General features: G+C 39.1%; 1 protein-coding gene across 1 annotated transcript in view; it reads left to right on the top strand.

The window, feature by feature from the left end:
- The window catches only part of CACNA2D4 (calcium voltage-gated channel auxiliary subunit alpha2delta 4), a 147,006-nt gene that overhangs the window by 43,810 nt on the left and 87,758 nt on the right, over nt 1-15,438 (top strand). Inside the window, exons 22-25 of the mRNA XM_088141244.1 lie at nt 437-482; nt 1,631-1,728; nt 4,374-4,467; nt 5,861-5,956. Coding sequence (XP_087997370.1) covers nt 437-482; nt 1,631-1,728; nt 4,374-4,467; nt 5,861-5,956 — 334 coding nt within the window. The remainder of the gene's footprint in view (nt 1-436; nt 483-1,630; nt 1,729-4,373; nt 4,468-5,860; nt 5,957-15,438) is intronic.

The following is a 15,438-nucleotide window of genomic DNA, read 5'->3' as shown; positions in this document are numbered from 1 at the left end:
GAATAACCTTTACATCAAAACAAAGCAGTCTGCTGTTCCAGAATAGACTGAGGTAATGGGACAGTTCTTCTCTTCTTACTGAACTTCATTCCCACTATCTGAACACTGGCTCATAAAATTTAGGATATTGGAATTTAGTACTTGAGAATCTCCAAGTCTATGTTGCATCTAAATCAAAGTCATTCAAGGGTGTGTGTGTGTGTGAGTGTGTGTGAAGAACATAAGGTATATGATCAAGGAATTCTCCCCCCACCCAAATTAAATTCTTGGTGTATATTCCCTACACAATGTCTTAACCATCACCTTCACCTCTGTTATCTAATGGAGGTTGAACTCTCCTTCAATACAAGCTGCTGTGGAAAGCTTTGAGTATTAAGCATGTATGTCCCCAAGAAGGAATCACTGCCATAACAGTGCTGCAACCTTTTCATTTCAGGTTTGCATGATCTTCTGCAGCCAGATTTGACCTTAGCCAATGAGTGGTAAGATTTTTTTCCCAATCATTCATTCATATTTGGGAGAGATGAACACTAGCAGCTGCTTGGCGTTGGATCCTTGCCACTGAAGCCCTTGAGAAAATGTGGCTGTAGACTCTAAAGAGATATAGCTCAGCTCAGCTAAAGTTTCTCCAATTAAAGGACATTAAAACACACTGAAGAGAGGATTTTTGCCCAAGGATGTGGGGAACTACTGCCCACCAGAGCATCTGACATTGCCTTAAACCTGTGCTTGAATTTGGTGCAAGGCAGGTTCACATATTCTTGCATGTTCATTCGGGCTGTGTAACCTTTTGGATTCAAAAGGGAAAAGTTGCTCCAAAATACAAGTGGGTGTGCATATAACACTTAATGCCACTGCTTAAAGCAAATGTGTCGTCTCCCTGGATTATGCTGCCAAGGGCAGCCATGTAATCCTAGGGAAAGACACAGCTGGTTTAAAGAGTTGCCGACAGGTGCTAAGTAAGTAACTTTGTGCCTTTTGAAGTCCTATTCCCCCTTCAAATCCAAAGCACTGCACAGCCCAAGTGTTCATATCCCTGGGTAATATTAATCAGATGTGATAAGTGACTCTACCATGTTTTATTTATATGCCAGAACCGGGTAATCCTAGGGGCTAAATAAATCAACTGCCCAACTTTTTTATTTAAAGTTAGGTCAGTGGAGCATCCATTGGGGGATCAAAAAAGTCAGCACGGTGTCTAGAACCATGAGATTGAATCCTGAATCTTTTGTATGTGTGATGCACATGTGCACTGCACATGAGGGATGGAACTTTGATTGTAGTTGCCATCTTCACTTTTTTGATGCACCCCCCCTGTCCCCGGTGGATGCCCCTGTGGGATAGCCTTCTGGATTAGATCATTCTGTTTTCTTAATGCTTTTAAATTCTTATTGGGATAAGAGAATAATTCAAACAATTGCTCACACTGAAATAAGATATGGTGGGTGATCATGGGACTGTGCAGGCTAGTTTCCCTAAGCTGTTTCCTATTTACTTGTTTAACTTCTCTCTTGCTTTTCACTAATAGTGAAAAGGAGGAATATTTTATGCTTAGACTTAGATGTCTTAGGTCCCTGAAAGGAGAAAAAGAGCCAACACTCTCTCGTTCTTTCTTTCTCCCCTCCCCCAGGATTTATTGTGTTACAGATATTGATCCAGATCACAGGAAGCTAAGCCAGTTGGAGGCTGTAATCCGTTTTCTTACAGAAGAAGAAGCTGATCTTGAATGTGAGTGCGGAAACATATAGATATTAACCAGTGTTCTTCTGAACCCCTTTACCTAAACTGTTAGGAACAATCTTGTGAAGATATCTAACTGGTTCATCCAAGTGTAACACCATGAATTCAGCAATGGCCATATTCCAGGGTTACGATAGGGCTGAATGGAGTTCTTTGTTTAAAAGCACTAGTGTAGGCTTCTCCAACATCTTTTGAGGCACTTTGTCCCAATGTGGCACATTCCAAAATGCCAAGAAGTTCTAAATCCTGTTTCCTGAATTTTATTGGTCTCTCCTATTTTCTGAAACAGCAAAACACCAAATTTGCTCCATCAACTGTGTGACAGCCTTTCAAATAATTGGTGGTGATGATCATATCACTTTTTAATTATCTTTTCTATAGGGCGAACATACCCAATACATAATGAGCATGCTGCTAATCATCTTTCATTCTGGCTCTTCCTTGATTTTCAGCTTGCAAATTAGAATTAGCAACTTCAGTTCAACTCAGTTCAAGTTAAACCTGGCAGATGACAACATTTATCTTTTGTCTTTCAACTCCTCATGTGGGTTGGTCCATACTGCTGTCCCTGTAACTGAAAGTTGAGCTTTTGAGTATCATTGTTCAGTAGCTAGAAACTTCAGGGGTGATCTATCTCTCATCTGAATATTAATGTAACCTTTTTTAAATTCGTATTTCTCTCAGTCACTGCTTCTTTGATCTCCTTGATTCAATTTGCCCACAAAACGATTTTTTCATGCTTTGTTCCATTCAGCATATTTGCTTTCAGCCTGACCTAGAGAAGTATGTAGTATGTCATTCCCAGTCCAGCAAAGCTATTTGTTGGAATGAAGAGTTAGGGAGTATTATATTAATATATTGTTTAAGGCTTCATCCATTTTTCAGTATGAAAGTTCAACTCCTGATAATTCCATGGAGCAAATAGTGTACATTGGGGGGGGGGGCGGAGAATGGATTAATGAATTTAAAACAAGATCTTAAGCAGCTGCCTTTGGAATAATATTCCAAATTGAGATTCCAGGAACTGACCATTGTTATTGCAGTTGAAGAGTCTCTCTGCTGGCTTCAGCTTTAAAGCCCAGGAATATGCTATGGATAGACAGGGATGTTCAGAGAGTTTCAGTTTCCAGGTTCTCCAACTAAGAGCATCCACTGGTGGGGGCATCAATGATATCACAATGGCAGCTGCATCTGGGTGATTGAAGCCTTAAACAATGCACACATGAAGCCTTAAACAATACACACATGTAAAAAGGAGCAGGGCTTCTGCCACCTGGTTACATTTTGATGTCATTGATCCCCTTGTGCATGACCCTGTCTCCAAAGACTCTAAGAGTACAGTTAAACACATAGATCAGGTCCCCAGCCTTGTGTTCTCCACATGCTTTGGATTTCAACTCCAATGATCTGTGTCCCAGGGTGATAATAATGTAGTTCTGCACATCTGGAGGGACCTGAATGGGAAAGATTGATACAAGGATGTTGCAGAGTCAGCTGGTAGTGGATGGGCAAATCAGTTAAAGTTAATTCTGTTTTTATTCCGAGTTTTCCAGCTTCAGTCTGCAATGTTTTAAAAAATAGCGCAAATACATTTTCCTGCATATTTCTACTAATACTTCTTGTGCATGCTTTCCTTTACTATACTCTTGGTTGCTGTTGTGTTTTACTTCATTGCAAAAATGTGAGGATAGTGGCATACAGTTGAATTTCTCCTGCATACTAGGAAAGATACCTTCCTGTTTGCTATAAACCAGTGTTGTCCAAACTTGGCCACTTTAAGATGAGTGGACTGGCTGGCTGGGGAATTCTGGGAGTTGAAGTCCACTCATCTTAAAGTGGCCAAGTTTGGACAACACTGCTATAAACTCTCCAAGTAACCATAGGGATCAACCAATCTCAGTGTTCTGAATGTGGCCAAAAGTGCACCATCTCTGCCTAAGAGGGTGATAGCATCAGGCAGCCCAAGATTTGTAAAAATTAAAAAATGAAAAGAGAAAACAGTGAAACATAAAGGACTCAACATTCAAGCAAAAAACACCTGGAGATTTTTGTGGCTGAAAGATAGACTGAAATATAAAGGTAGGTGAAGGGAATACAGTAGTTTCATAGAGTTGTTCAGCCTGGAAAATCCTTTCTTATGTAAGGACAAACATTTATTCATCAATGTAAAACATTAATTTGTCATCCTGAACTGCCCTGACCATTGATACTGGGATACTGGTATGCTTTAAATCAAATATTACATTACCTAAACTTACAACATACAAAAACCTAAGACATACTTATTGTTGATTTGTTTTAGGTACTCAGTTTTATGTACAGTGTATAATTACTTCACCCATGCTTTTATAATTCCCCAATTATTCCAAAACCTAATAAAAGCTAACAACTTTTCAAGCATTCTGTTATTCTATGGATTCCCTTCCCTTCCCAACAGTCCTTATTAGTTTCAACGTATATGACAAATCTATCAGTGAAGAAAGGTCTTTTTGCTTCCCCTTATGGCTGACACCTTTTCTGCTAGATGTTTGCAAGCTCAAGAACTGCCTGAATCTTTATATGCTACCTGTTCAAACCTGTGAAGTATTTGTACAGTGGTTGACTTTCTTTCTTACATTCTTTCTCATGTCCAGGTGATGAAGATTTAGTTCAACAGGTTCTCTTTGATGCTGTAGTTACAGCACCTATGGAAGCCTATTGGACGACCTTGGCCCTCAGCTTGTCCAAGTAAGTGCTTATTTCTTGAGTTAAAAGAGGCTTTGAAACAATCCAGGTTTAGACTGCTGCAATGCATTCTACTTGTGCATGCCTAGAAGTAGTGTTCAGAAAGTTCACGTGATACAAAAAGCAAGAATCAACAGCAGCTTGGTTTTTATCTATATTGTACAAACAATCACTTTTGGCCATAAGGATCTTCCCACAGTCTTCATTCCTTTGAAGGGCCATGTCTGGGTCCCACTGCCATTTGGGTACAGATCTCCCTGTGCATTATTATTATTTTGCTGCTATGTAAGACTTTTTCATCGTTTTCCTCTACTTTTTAATTGAACCCAGTCTTATTGTATTCTGTTATTTTATTATAACAAAATGACGAAACTTGTGCCAAAAAAGTGGTATTAGAGTCTTCTACCTTCATAAGCAACCCAGCTCATCTCTGCACACCAAGGGAATCTTGTGATAAGAAAGCAGTAGGTGATCAGAGAGTGAATACAAAAATCTAAGGAAGAGCTATTGGATCAGATCAAAGATCCAATATATCATTTCTCAGAATGGCCCACTGAATGCTTTCTGAAAACTGAGAAGCAGGGGTTGCAAACAATAGCATTTCTCCTCTAGGTTTTCCAAGGTCTGATTTTTGGTAACATACAGCCTCTAAACTGAAGATTCCATATAGCCTTGTTTATTCTCCACAACTTTATCTAAACTACTCTCAAACCCATTGGAAATTGGGTTTCAATGTGGGCATGCATTGCTTACAAACACAGGTAATGCAGAATGCAAATTTTCAGGCCAAGCACAGCTTTGTGTGATCTGAAAGTTGTATCCCAATACCCTCAGTATGTGTGTGTGCCTTCGAGATAGTTTTTGACTCCTGACTACTGCCTAGACTAGTCCCTGCAGTTTTCTTGGCAAGATTTTTGGCAATAGTTTGCCACTACCTCCTTCCTAGGGCTGAGAGAAAGTGATTGGCCCAAGGTCCCCCTGCTGTCTTTGTGCCTAAGGTGGGACTAGAACTCCCAGTCCCCCAGTTTCTAGCCTGGTGCTTTAACCACTACACCAAAATGGTTCTCAATACTTTCTACAGTGTTGAAAAGACTCCTTGGCAGAGGGAGCTAATGTGATAGAGACATAGGAAAGTGCATTATACTAGTTAAGACTGTTAGTCTAGCTAGCTCGCTTACTACCATCAAAATGTGTCTAGCCAGCATTGTCTATGGTTTCAGGCTTTACCCAGAGTTGCTGAGAACTGGATTTGTGATCTTGCCTAGAAAGCATGTTCACTACTGTAAAATACAATCTGTTCCCTAACCTCAGATCCTATAGCACAAAGAAAGTTGAACCAATCTTTCTATGATTTCTGTCTCTTGCTTACTCAACTCTCATTTTCATTCTGCAACAGTGAGACTGAAGATGGTGTGGAGATGGCCTTCATGGGAACTCGGGCTGGTCTCATGAGGATTACCCTTTATGTAGGAACTGAGAAACTGTCTAACAAGTGAGTCTTTTGGATATATACTTTTGAGATATGGCCCTTCTATTGCCTTCCTGATATAACCATGAGACAATATCTCTCACTTATAATCTCTCAGTTTTCCTTTTGCCATCCACTGAGGCAAATATAACTAGCTCTCCCCATTTGCTATGCTCCATGGTTTGCAAATAGCGGGTATCTTGAAATTGCTAGAGATGTAGCCTTGGTCAGCGGTCAGGAGTTTATGTGAGGAACACACTTGCAAATCTTTCCATGAGATACTAACCTCTAAGGGATAGAAGAAGAGTGGGTGATCCACACTAATAGACAAGACAACGCACAAAGAATCCTTTGTTAATCTCTAGCTTTATTGAATATAATAAGGTAGTCCTCGTTTAGCAACCACAATTGGGACCAGCAGATCTGTCGTTAAGTGGAGTGGGAAATCATGTGACCACAACTGTGCTTCCTTTTCCTCACTCCCCCGCCCTTTGAAATGCTCACTTCGGCACTGGGATAATTAACAAGAAGGGAATTAATGTCTTTATTTATATTCATTGGAGTGGAGAGGAAAGGATTACAAGATTACTAGAGGGAGAAACAAGTCATGCACAGGAGAGATTGCCTACAGAAATCACTTTTTTTTCCTCCCTCCCTCCTCAGAGTGGAGAGATTGGAGAGGAAGGGATTACACATTGAAAACAATGCGCTACAGAAACAGCCCGGTGTATTCCCCATTGTGTGCCTACTTACTGTCTTGTAATCCCCTCCTCTCCAATCTCCAATCTCTCTGCTCTATGAGGAGGGGGGGAAGAGGAGAGATTGCCTACAGAAATTGCTCCCCCCCCCCCCACAGAGCAGAGAGTTTGGAGAGGAAGAGATTACAAAGAGTAAGCAGGCACACCAGGCTGTTTGCATAGCAGCTGTCAGCATCAGTGTGTTGCTTTCAATGTGCATTCCCCATAGTATGCCTGCTTACTTTCCTGTAATCCCTTCCTCTCCAATCTCTTTGCTCTGTGGGGTGTGGGGGGCGGGGGAGAAAAACAACAGGTCAGGCACAGGACAATGCATACTAACTGTAATGGCAATCACATGACTGAGGAACAGCACCGTCGTAACTTCAAAAGGCCACTGAACAAGACAGTCAGTAAGCAAGGACTACCTGTATAGCCAGGTTTTGCTAAAGCACTTTCACATCATCGAACTTTCATCTTTCTCATCAAACTCTAATCGAGCAATTGACCAAATTGCTTAGGGAAGTAGGAAGGAACTGCAGGCTCAGATGTTGTATGTACATGCATTTCTTCCTCTAACCAACTTCTTGTCCAATCCTCCTTTTTATAGCAGTCCTTCTTTCTGATTCAGCTGTGCCTCACTGGTTGTTGCTGTCATTGCTGAATTAAGTAAAGTCTTACTTGATGTGCAATTTTTACCTAGTGGCTAGCTTCTGGTGTAGATTGTTCTGTTCTTTGTTTGCTGTCATGCTGTGTCTGCTGTTTTCTCCCTCCCTTCTCTTCTATTCCCTCTGGCCCTTGCCAGATTACTGATTTCAAATGGAAAAGTCCAGAATATTCATAACAAATTCCTTTTCTTAATGCTTTTGGAGGAAAGTGACCTATATGTATCACATTCACATATTCATTCACTCAATTCTGACCTTCAGAAAAGATACTGAATACTGACCTTCAGAAAAGATCTCCCAGACAAGTATCCTAAATGAAAAGCTGAATTTAGCAATGATAGGAGGATGCTAAGGAAAGTATCTCCTGGGCTGGAAACAGTATGGGCTGATAAGTTCATTTGTCTTGATTAACGCCAGGGTCAGGCTTCTGGGGTGGCCTGCACAGGAATTGTATATATGCAAAAGATGCACATAGGAATTTTTGACACATAAGGACGTGTACGCACAAATGTACTCACTCACCTGACTTCTCTTCCACGTAAGGGATAACAAAGCGTAACTTTTTTTTTTTTTTTAACAAGGCTACTTTGCATGATGTCTAATAAAAAGGGAAATGCTGCTTCAAGACTAGTAAAGGCGACTTCTCTGTCTCTTCTCCCCCTCCCCCCAATCTTTCTCAATCTCTTCCTCCCTCCAAATAATGTCTGGATAAAAGCAATAGGAATAATATAGGACGGTGAGTCAAGTCATCAACTTCACTCCTGTAGTACAAGGTGATGTCCAGCCTGCACAGTTAGATCAGTGTGTTCCATCGCATCCATTGTTTTGCATATCTCCCTCAACTGACGGGACATCTGTTGCTCTGATGCTATTTTCATTATCAGGTCTCTTACAATTGCTTGGCGCAACATCTGTTAATACCGTCATGGTACAGATGTTAGCAACAGAATCCCACAGACAACAGATATTGCTATAGTTCTTCTCATGTACAATAACCAGACCCTGCCATCTAGACCAGGTAGTGCTGTTTCACTGCTTTATCCTATCCTATTATCGATTTGTTGGATTGATAGCAGATCCTCAACGACAAATATATTACTTGAAAACATAAAAAAGGCTGTGTGCATCTCTCTAATACATGTACAGGGATGAATGCATGGAAGAATGCAAATACAAGCACATATCCCACAGCACGGTCTACTAGCCATTCAGTTGTAGTATGAAGGTTCATCTATTCTGCCAAATTGTCCCTGTTTATGTGTCATTCAGATTCAAGTAATTTTCACGGTGCCATTGTACAACAGAATAGTGGGGAATCGATAGCACATACCAAAGTTGTGGGCATTTATAAACCAATGTTTGCCCAGCTGAATTTCCTCCTGCCTTTAAGCAAATGTTCTGCTTGTGGGCATTCAGCTAATTGCAACTGAGAGCAGCTGCACTGAAAAATAACCTGGTTTGTTTGTTGTGGGCAACAGCCCCATCTGGCGGAGAAAGATACATCTGGCTTTTTCATGTGGAGGGCTTTGAATTCTGTTATTTCTAATTTTCAAAATGTTGATGAAATGTTGATGTTTTCTAATTTTGTAACTTGTTGATGTTCATGTATGGAGTTTAGAGCTTTCTGAAGGTAAGTTTTATTTGCTTAATCAGCTTGGTTGAGCTTTTGTTCATTAGACAAAATCTGTAAGCAAAAACAAACACTGCTGTTATCCAAGAATACGTATAACAATGCCGAAATTTGTGTGTTCCCATTATTCTGTTTCCTACTTAATCTGCACTTGAAGTTCATCCACCTGCAACTTTGCTTCCCAAAAACACTAAATGGCAGCAAATGTTGCTTAATTACATATTTGTCACCAAATATTTTGGTTAGAGGTAAACGAAATGTTTATTAAAACTAATGCACAAAGTCAGAATGCTGTGGCCAAAGTCATACCTGTGCTTTCTAAGCTATTTAAACACTGCAAATTGTCATTACAAGCTGAAATATAAGAAGAGCGGCATTTATTTGGGAAAGAAGGTCGTGCTTTGATTTAATGTTTAATTTGGGCTGTCTTCTTTCATTTCTATGTTTTTAATTGCTTTTATTTAGTATTCTATTTTGTAAGCCACCCAGAACCCACTGGAGTGGGTAGCTATATTAAATCTAAATAACAACAACGACAACAACATAATTAAAAGATGTATTTACACTGAAGGAAGACTATAATTGAGCTTCCAAGAGAGATTTGACAAACAGATCCAATCACATTTAGGCATGATGACGTTCTCCCATTGATATCAATGGGACTGAAGCATGGTTGACTGGATCAGGATTCACCTAGAACACTCTTAAATTAAAATGAATTCTTGAATTTGCACATTGTTCTCACCAATTTGTGAGAACCAGTAACACCTGATTTTTCTTCTGTTAGTATAAAGCATCCTCACCCACATTATGTTATTATTTTTAACACTGAGAGTCATTTGGAATCTAATGCTCTGATATTGAGCCTTTGCAGCACCTAAGAACTGTTAAAAATAGCTTAAACAATGGTGAATCTCTGATACTCAGAAAATAGGTTGGGGTAACATTATTATTGTTTGTTAGTTTGTTTTAATCCTCATCAGAAAGGTCAGGTGTAGAGAGATGATCTGCATATTACTGAATAGCAACAGCTCCTTATTACAAAGCCACAAATACCACGGGGGGGGGGTTGGGGGAGGGGGGGAGGGAGGCAAATGATGAAATCCCTGTTGTGATACTGCAATGAAGCTCTGCCTCTCTTGTATTTTGCATTGTGACATTGCACACAAGTACATAAGGGACAGAATTTGTATTCTGAGGTCACAATGCACAGTTCATCATTTTGACAAAGTCTTGGCTCGCTGCAAACACCCCTGCTGGATATCGCTAGTTCACCTTTCTATCTCTATTAGACCAGTTTTGGTTTTTCCTAAACCAAACTCAAGTGAACAAAACATAATGAACACTGGTATTTGCTAGTTAAATGCTGCCTGTAATCTCTTTAATTCCATCCAGCCATCTTCCTTTTCTAGTTACATCAACCTTGCCAAGTTTTATCATTTTTCTGGTCCAGCACCTGCTTGCATCACATATCCAAAATATGTGAGTCTCTACTTGCCTCTTATACTAAGAGTCAGCCTTTGGATCAGGACAGGACTGAATGACTGGTTGTTCTTACACTGATGATACTTAAATCCATAATCCAAAAGGACATCTTTTTTTTTTCCTTGCTCTTCTCAGCATTGTTTCATAAGTATATATTACCAACGGAACAGCATTGTTTAGCTGTTCTGATCTTTCTTCTCATTGAAATGTCTTTATCCTGTATGATCTTGTCAAAGTTTGTTATTGCTTTTCTCACTAGGATCTTTTTATTTCTCCAATGTATTATTTATATTTATATCTTTTTGAGTCCCCAGAAAGCAAAACTGTGTGCCAGATTCAGGGCTTCACCATCAGTGTGGGTTCACTAAATATGTTGATTAGCATTGCCTTTGTCTTCTTTATATTTAACATGAATCCAGGTGCTTCACTTTTTCTTTTCATAAAGCAGTTCTTAGTTTTCCTTACTTTCAATTAACAATATGGTGCTGTCTGCATGGTTCAACTTGGTGATGTTCACCTTCCAGTACTGATTCCAGCTGTTATCTCTTCCAAACCTGCCCTTCTTATGGGTTAAACCGATATAAGGATTGTATGCATCCTTGTCTCACTTCTTTTCCTATTATGGAGCACTCTGTTTCTCAGAATTCAGTTCTTATAAAAGTATCTTGTTCTTTGTAAAGATTCCTAAGGAGAGAATAATCATATGTTCCAGCAAACACATTAGCCTTAATATATTCTATATTCTCACATGATCCACACAGTCAAAGCCTTCGCTGTAGTCAATGAAGCAAACATAATCTTTCTAGTTCTTTGTTTTCTCTATTATCCATTTTAATATTAGCTATCTGATCACATCAGCAGTATCCTCAGCAAACCACAATGAAGCCAAAATGACAACATTTTCACAGTGAATCATCGTACAAATGCTGCCACTGTGTATTTGTATCTTGGTATCTGACACAAGTACATAAGTTGTGCTATTTCCATGATGACGTTATCATAAACTTTGCCATTTGCCCCCACTGCTACCCTCGTGGACACCCATGGTTTTCATGTCCCTCTACCTTTTCTGAAACTTACCTGTTTCATTTAGCATTTTTCTTTCCATGCATTGCTCTAATCTTCTTTGTAAGATCTTAAATAAAACTTCGTATGAGGAATTTATGCAAGGGTTCAGTGCATTCTCTTGTATCTTCCTTCTATAATCCTATTTATCAAGTGTCAAGGCAATAGCAGACTACTTCCACATTGTTGCCAAGACCATGTAATCACTAGGAGTTGGGTTTGACTTGAAGGAGTTTTTACTTTTTAAGGAAAGTAAACAATTTATCCTTGCTTGATATATTTCTAATCAGCTGTATCAGATGTTAAATGCCAAATTAAACCTGAAGAAGGATAGGATTATTGTGTGAGACAGTTGTTTTCTAAACTTGCCCATAGTTACTGGCATAATGATGTTTAAGAAGGATCCATCAAAGAAATTCAATCCTTCATGTGGCTGTAATAAGTATTACAGAATCATTTATGTAAGAAGTTGTATTGGTTAGTAATAGATAGCAAGTACTTGATATAGTGAATTGCAAGAATATCAGTTTTGGCTTTCTAATCATATGCTTCTATGTCATCCATTTTTAAAGGCTCCCAGATGGTGCGAAAAATCAACATACTTGTCAAGCCTGAATAAATTGTCCTGCGACTGGGAAAAAATTCAATAGTTGCTGAGAAATTACAAGATGCCAACTTTATAAGACAGACATAATTTCTGAAAATGAAAATGGAATTAGAATTAGATGAGTCTCTATGAGGACCATCCGGCCTTGGCTTACTGCATATTAATAATACTGTAATCAGAAGGGCACCATAGCTCAGTATTAGGGTATTGCATACAGCAGGTCCTAGATTTAATTCTGGCATTTCTCTCGCTCTCTCTTTCAAACATCATAGAACTGGTGATAGAGAAAGACTTATACCTTGGGAGCTTCTCTGAAATCATTCATAGAGGTCCTGCTCTAGGTACCTCCACCTTCAAGACAGGTTGCCTAAATAAGGGTCTTTTCAATTGCCATGATCAACTTGATTTTGATTTGACATACATGCTGCACATTGGATTTAGAAAAATCTGGTGTAATTTTTAGCCTTGTAATTATTTTCTTCTTTGATTACTACAGTGACTTTGAATTTCAGTATAAGCTCCACTGCAGATCTAATTAAGTGGAATATAAATCTTTTACAACTGGATTTACCACAAAATGTTCATCTCAAATTCCTGATTTTTGTTCACCGTTGAAAATTGACAGCTAAACATACAATATGAACTAACCCCACTGAAAATCATTGTGTTTGAGAAAGTGCGAGGCCGCTGGAAATGTCTAATTATAACTGTACATCCATACATGCAAGCAAACATTAGATGTTATAGTTATCACAGGATAATCCTTCATAAATGCGCTTTTTCCTAGAGTTTGCTGAATCAGCTCTTGTTTGCACTGACATTCTCAAAATAGAGCAAAAAATGCCACGTGGGATAGATAAGTCTTCCTTTTTTTCCTACTGCTCAAGTATATCACTGCAAAAAGGGAGAGCTTTTCTACTATCTTTTCTTCAAGTTCTTCCATTGTTGTACACTTTTCAATGCTTGTGAGTTGGCAAGTTCTGCAGTGTGCAGCAGTCTGCCCCTTGTTGTTTAGTCATTAAGTCGTGTCCGACTCTTCATGACCCCATGAACCATATTGCGCCAGGCCATATCTGCCCCTAGCAAAAGACAAAGTAGGAAATCTTGTGTAATCTGTAAACTCCAGTTGTCCTCATCCCTGCTGTATCACTTTATGGGATTTTCTTTGAGGTGGGTTGAGATGATAACCTACCCTCCAGGGGAGGGAGGGCTTGGTCAATATTTCTCAACCTTGCCATTTCTTTGGCTCTGCAAAAGAGACTTCCAGGGGATATAATGATATTGTCCCCTTTTACTCACTGGAAGTCCTTTCTCTTCTCTTTGCTTTACTTTATTCAATTTGATATGGCTGCCTACTCCAGAAGACTCTGGGCACCTTACAAAATACACACACACACACACACACACACACACACACAGTAAAATAGTTGAAACAGTTCATTCTAAGGGTTGCTTTTTTAAAAAGAAAAAAAATGCTATTCTTTGATACCATTTCACCATTTTCCAGGGTGGTCCATCCACAGAGATGAACTGGCTGGTCACCTTAGGTGTCAAACACTGAGGGAAATAATCAAATTTTAAAAAATAATATTTGTTGATACCAATTGCATGGCTCACCTAGGATACCAGTTGTTGTTAGTTAGCCTACAGCCACCACTAATGTTGATTCTCATTCTACTGACCTGGGTGTGAATATGATTTAGAATCTTCCAAATGAGCTTCCTTCCCCTGCTCCAACAAGGAGCTGTTCTTTCACAGGAATGTCCCTGTGAGTTTCTTAGTTTTGTCTGCCATAATTCATGGTGCTAGGTATCACCTACAAAGCCATACATGGTTTGGGATCATGGTATCTGTGAGACCACCTGACCACCCAGTCGGGGTGAAGACAAAATGCCTGCTGAGGGTATTCAAAGGAGGGAAGAGCAGTTCTGTGTATTTAGCTGTAAATAAACATGGAGTCTTTGGGAGTCTTTGACATTCACAATTTTAATAACATAGGCTTAGATATTAAAGTATGTCCTGTATAGTCCATATTAATCTTGGGTTTCAAAATACTTTGAACATTTTATTCTGATCTGTTATACTGATTGCTCTGTATGTTTTAAAATAAGGAACATAGGGTTTTATATAGTCAAAGATTGTCTTGAGAACTTAATATATCTGTCTAAATCTGTCCTGGGAGGCACAGTTCATTTAGTATGCTAAAATGTTTATAAAATGGAGCTATAAACTATAAAATACAACACCTGTTCCTCTTTCCAGGGATTCTGTAATGGATAATAAAATCACATACATACTTGTATACAACATGCTGTTTGTAAAAAACATTTTAGGGATCTTTAACGCAAGACACACGCTGTGAATGAGGTATATTTCACCCTGTAGCTACTGTGCTGGTGGTGGGTCATTACGTATCCTTCTAGGAACCAAGGTAGCATGGTGAAAATAGGATTAAGAAACTAAGAGGCGCTAATGCAGTTTGCATGTTTACCAAGAATTAAAACACACTTTCTTCAAATAAGATTTATCAGCAGGTCCAAGGGATACATGTCTGCAGAGGGTTTAAGCAATAGACCATTACATATAAACCACTAAATCCTTTCTTTTAATTTCATTTCTGCAATGACATCATCATTTGCAGCCACTCCTTATATTAGCCAAGCTGGAGTAGTTGTGCTGGATATAGAAACGCTTGGAGGAGAGGGGAGAGAGGTGTAAGAAGACAACCCTGAGCAGGAAGGAAAATTCCCTTGCTGAGTAAAACGAGCTTTCCACTTAATTGTTTGCATGGATTCTAGTCTTACATATGGAAGAACATTCATGGATCATATTTTCTTAACAGTTGGAAGTCTTTAAAAAGGGAGAGCAAGGAGTGCCAGCTTAACAAAAGAAATGGCTATATATAAAATCTATATTTCTGGACATGCATAGAGATGAATGAAAGTCAAGTACTGGATACTAGGGTAGGAAATATAAAAATATCCACACAACACAATATCAGGGCATTTGGGTCAATGCTGGTATGGGATAATAATTTGCAGGGAATGTATATCCTCTCCTGTTAACATAGGAACAGAGAAGTTGTCACTATGGGACAGCTGTCCAGTCTGGAAAATACAAACCAAGATTCAGAATATTATTGCTAAAAAATGTCTGCAAGATAGACAATGCAGGAACCTGGGTGCAATTGGAGGGTGGGCCAGAATAGGATCTGATGCATACACACAGCCAGTAGTTAAACAAATGAGAGATTTTATTCTGGACACTATGGTACCTATACTGATGAAGTCATGTAGTATGATCTAATAATATATACA

This window comes from Python bivittatus, unplaced genomic scaffold (genome assembly GCF_059951505.1).
Source record: "Python bivittatus isolate LINGU-HERP-01145 unplaced genomic scaffold, Pbiv_v1 ctg000330_np1212, whole genome shotgun sequence".
Taxonomy (NCBI): domain Eukaryota; kingdom Metazoa; phylum Chordata; class Lepidosauria; order Squamata; family Pythonidae; genus Python; species Python bivittatus.
Note: the sequence above shows the minus strand (reverse complement) of the source record. Positions and strands in the feature narration are given on the sequence as shown.